The sequence below is a fragment of the Mitosporidium daphniae genome (assembly GCF_000760515.2).
Source record: "Mitosporidium daphniae strain UGP3 chromosome Unknown contig-212, whole genome shotgun sequence".
NCBI classification, from domain to species: Eukaryota; Fungi; Microsporidia; genus Mitosporidium; species Mitosporidium daphniae.
Genome location: NW_013546608.1, coordinates 1 through 4852, shown reverse-complemented (window position 1 = coordinate 4852; position 4852 = coordinate 1). Strand labels below are relative to the sequence as shown.

General features: G+C 40.2%; 2 protein-coding genes across 2 annotated transcripts; one reads left to right on the top strand and one right to left on the bottom strand.

The window, feature by feature from the left end:
- Positions 1–238: 238 nt before the first annotated feature.
- On the bottom strand, positions 239–3991 carry DI09_212p20 (uncharacterized protein; the record flags this gene model as incomplete). Its single annotated transcript, XM_013383061.1, has 6 exons — positions 239–391; positions 500–1018; positions 1105–1294; positions 1428–1452; positions 2420–3237; positions 3318–3991. The coding sequence occupies 6 exons, from the start codon at positions 3989–3991 to the stop codon at positions 239–241; spliced, it is 2379 nt and encodes a 792-aa protein (XP_013238515.1).
- Positions 3992–4244: 253 nt separating this feature from the next.
- On the top strand, positions 4245–4767 carry DI09_212p10 (uncharacterized protein; the record flags this gene model as incomplete). Its single annotated transcript, XM_013383060.1, has 4 exons — positions 4245–4356; positions 4382–4429; positions 4459–4625; positions 4651–4767. The coding sequence occupies 4 exons, from the start codon at positions 4245–4247 to the stop codon at positions 4765–4767; spliced, it is 444 nt and encodes a 147-aa protein (XP_013238514.1).
- Between the last annotated feature and the right edge of the window lie 85 nt (positions 4768–4852).

The following is a 4852-nucleotide window of genomic DNA, read 5'->3' as shown; positions in this document are numbered from 1 at the left end:
TTTTTTTCGGACTTCTCGGAGTTCTGGACCGGGCGGGCAGCATGTAAATACAAGTGGGAATATCGATCTCAGTTGAATTTATCTCATAGCAAATACGAAGGTCGATGGCCGCATCTTGATCAAGGAGGCATTATGGATTCCTGAAAAGCTGCGCGAAAACTTGATTAGCCAGGTATTTCCGACCCATTAATCCCAAAGCAAGCAGGAAGAATTACCAACGACGGGGAGCTTATGATCATTAGTGAGAAATGCAGAACGCAGGAGGGAAATAAATTGGATGTTCTAAATCGGTTCCTACTAATGCTAAAGGAAGCTGCCAAGGGAGAGCCTGGCGAAACGCCTGCTGAGCAAAAGGCATTGGTGAAGAGACACAAGCAAAGATTCGAAGCCTCTATTAGACAGGAAAAATCCAAGAGGAAAGAGCTAAAACAGGATCGAAACAAAGGGGGAATCCCAGATTTGTACTGAAAAATACAGCTGTTTATTTGTTAATAAATACCGGTGAGTTAATGATATCAAAAAAATTTCCTATAAGATTCTTGTAAGTGTTAGCTAGGGTTTTAACGTCCTCTGTGCACTGATTTGGTGCCACTGCGGAGGACTTTCGTTCCCTGGTAGAGGTGCTTGAAATATAACAGGACACATTGTGCCTTTCTTCGGCAGATGCGAGTGTGCGTTGAAAAGGCCTGATCAAGGGAAATTGATAGCCCTCATGAGGAGGATTCAAAAGGAATGGGGATTTTATGCTCACTTGTGTAAACGACAACCCTGTCCCCGGGTAGTTGAACGTCCTGATTTTAAGTTTGTTAACGAGATCCCAAACAAAAATACATCCAGATTCATCTCCAGAAACCAAAAAGGGCGACTGGCCCGTGATGGAAAGGGAGTTTACTGCACAAGCATGGCCTTTCAATGCAAAGGGAGAGGCCGAATTTTCCATGCCCTCAAGCAGGTATACAAAAATATCTCCGTCAAAGGCACCCGAAATAACCATGGTCTCCAGTGCATCGATGCAAAGCTTACTGATTGCAGAAGAATATCTTATCGTGGCAAGTGGATCACCAGATAGACAATCAAATAGCTAAAATTAACAGACAAACGTACCATGCACGACGAATCGGACGTTGCAACGTACAAGACAGCGTCATGCCATTGGCCAAAGCCAATGTGAACATCAGTTACTCGCACATTGGGATTTTCGGAAGCAAATAGATGAATTTTATGGAACAACAAAAACCCCTCAAAGGACTCTGCAGAATGCAGTGGCATGGTGTCGCTGTTTGTTCCTAGCAATCTAAAATTATAAAAGCAGCCAAACTTTTGAAAATCAAACCCAAGTATGCAGGAGTTTTTGGTGACCACAATCAATAGTTTATCATCCTTTGAAATGGTAATGTGTTCAATCGGCAGGTAGTGGACAAACATACATGCCAACAGCTGTCCAGTAGACACCTAATATTAGCAAAGTCTAATAACCCTCCAAACGGAAAGCTTTCCCGAAATAGACCCAGATATCACAAAAGATTGGTTGTTTGACATGCACATGGCGCTCCAAGGCTCTTCTGGAAAGATCTTTATCCACGGACCGGGCTCCTATTGCAGGTAAGAGACCAACGACAGAACCTTTGAGTTACAAATGGATTCTTCAAAAGCCCCTTGACCAGGTCTTTTCTTTCCAGAAAGCAACGAGTGATGACAGAAATAGGCTATGCGGGGTTTTTCAAAATACATCATCAGCCATTCAGCTAAAATACCCGAAGAAATCACAGAGGGCTTTAAACTACAACTATTTGGTGCAGAAAAAGCCGGAACATTCCATGATTTCAAAATAACCCCAGAGGAAAAATCGAAAATAAAGCACTGGCCAGATGGAGAGATGGCCCAAAGGACATATTCCATTTTTAAAAGCCAATTAAAAAATGAACTTTTTAAATTTAACACACATCAAGGGGCGATAAAATTTATTCACTATGAATCTCCTTGGCCTCCGTCACTTTGGGTACATGAAGGCCGCTAATTGAAAATATCAATAACAGAAAAAAGATCCAGGAGATTCCAGGAGATACAACAATTGAAAGAAACCCATAGTTCAAGAAAATCAGTGCAAGTAGACATGCTCCAATTGCTAGCGTAACAAACTTTAGGAGCTTCAGGATCACAGAATCGGAAAATAAATACTCTAGCATTAATAGCATTACCAGCGGTGCTACAAAAGAGCTCCAATAGACAGAATAGAAGATTGGAAAATCAGCCATGAAACTCCATCGAAAGCCATTAGGATCCAAATTTAGCATTCCCATAAAAAAGATCATTTGCAAATATGGAATGTCGGTTATAAATTTTCCAATAAGCAATGGGCTGATCGGCGAAATAGCCAGAAAAATATAGAGAACACAGAGGCAAGATACTTTTTTCATACCGTGGCCATGAGGTATTAAGAAATATATAAATGCTCCAAAGAACAACAGCACCAGAGAATAGCTGATCCAATATAGCGCTTTAAAGAACGACACAAAGGGAAATGACATGATTTTGGAGCCAACAGTATCATATATGAAGCCATTTTCAAAGCATAATGAAAAAGAATGTCCCATCGATACTGTCGAATTGTCATCAAGAACTGCCGTAACAAGAAGAGCATGCGACTGTTCAGAATTTATATTACGAGTACCTTCAAAAGAATATGTAAAAAAAGGAAGCGTTATCTCATGGGACTGTATAGTTTTAGAATTGCCATCAATTGTTATTGTCAAATGACTAATTGATGTATTTTGAACGGGAAACAAAAGCAGATCGACGAGAAGATTGCCGTTTTCATCTCTACCAATCCAATTTGATTCACGATCAGTGAGGACAAAGCGGGAGCTTTTGGGAGATATCACATGCAATAGGATTTTATCTTCAATCGTATGGGAAGACCAAGAAAATGTGTTTCGGCTCGTCATGGAGTATAAATTAAATTGCTTATGAGCTTGAAGATCGCCGACCTCAATTTCGGTAAATCCAGTATTGTGAATTGTAGTAAGATCGTCTCCCAATCCAAATATTAAATTGTGCAGGTGACCGGAAAGGTATAAAGAAATCTTTTTTGTCAAAGTCGAAAATGGGGTACCCAGAGAGCTTTGCGAAAAAGTCATCGTACAAAGTGGATAGTGGCAAATTGCAATTGTTTTTAAGGGATCAGAGTTTTGGATTTTGGGAGAATTTAAAGCTTTCTCTAGTCGATCCATGTATGGCCTATCTAGATGCCCAAAGAAATTCAGGGGGCGGCCAAGACCTGGCAGGGGACTATAGTTCAAAAGTAATGCCCTTCATACCTTGCGTCAAGGGATAAAATATTGATGTCTCCGATCCTTGTGCTAACTGTATGTAATATTTGATCGTAATTTGCCTGCAAACCAAACAAGGAATAAAAATTCTTTCGATGATCAGCAACATCGAACTTGTCGTGATTACCAGGCAAATCTATCCACCTTGATGAGTTGATTTTTCTCGACATCAGAGTGTCGTAGTAGAACTTCCATTCCTCAAGAACTTGGCCTGTTTTTATTGTCCCTTTGAATTTACCGTCGGTCAAATCGCCAGTAGCTAAAACGAAGGATGGATTCACCGTAGGAAGGATATTGTCAACAAAGGATAAAAAATGGTCCGATGACCTTGAAGAGAGCTTGGAAATATGGATATCAGAGACGTGTAAAAACCAAATCACATCATCTTTAGAAAGCGGCTCGCTTTTCTGGAAAGGCCTAGCTGCTTTATCGACATGTCTTGCAGGTGCATTATCCCAGAAAGTTTTAGAATTCTCGAAGCATTCTTTGAATATGTAGAGATGAAGACAATAAATTAAAAGGACTATACAAGAAATCAGGAAGCATAGTATGAGTCCGGAAACCCCGTTATTGATGGAGCTTTGTCTTGCCCCAAGGTTCATGACTCGATGATAAATTGATTTAAAATGTTGGCGCTGATTAAAAAATTTCGGGGCTGACATAGTTGTGCCAAATTAATTTTAGAAATAAATTGTACTTGTCTCAGAACAAAATACTCAAGGCCGTGGTATTTTGCCTATAAACAAGTTATATTGATGCAGCCGTTTATCACAATACACAAAAGGAGGAAGATGCATCCTTTTGCCACACTGATGGCTACATTCTCCATCCTTATTAAAAGACTTTTCATAATGGGTATCCCAATTTACAATCGCCAACCAGCATCAAGATTAATTTTCTCTTTTAAATTTTGAAATGTTAGTAACCTCAGCTGATGCCATTTGTAGGCCTCCCAGTGATGGGGAGTCACAAACGATACCAAAATATGCAGATATTTCCTCGGATACTTCTATCGTAATAGATAATGGTATTTTGGCATCTATATGAAATAGGTTCCTTCCATCTAAGAGCAGGATACAGCAGTCAAGATTCACCATGCGGTACTAGCATATCATTGATTGGGTAATAGTGGACGTGGGAAATTACATCACCAAATATAATGTGAAGACAGATTCCAAGATTTTGTACGGGCTGGGAGCTTCTTCTGCCTCCTCTTCGTTTGTTGGGCACAATATGTCCCGTGTGGGGACCAGATCTGCCTTTGAAAACGATGTTACGCTCAACTTTGACGTCATGGTAAGTCAAATTTTACTTTTTCAAGGAAACCACTCTGGATGGCTTATTTTGTACACTAGGAATCGCGGAGTATCCCATAAAACATCCCATTGTGTTAACAGAAGTTCCCTGCAATCCATCCCGGAAATGTATATGCTTGTAGGCTTATGTATTAGTGACTCACGAGCTATTGTTTGAAGCCTATGGAGTTCCAAAAGTTTCTTTGGGAACCGATGCCTTGTTTAGCA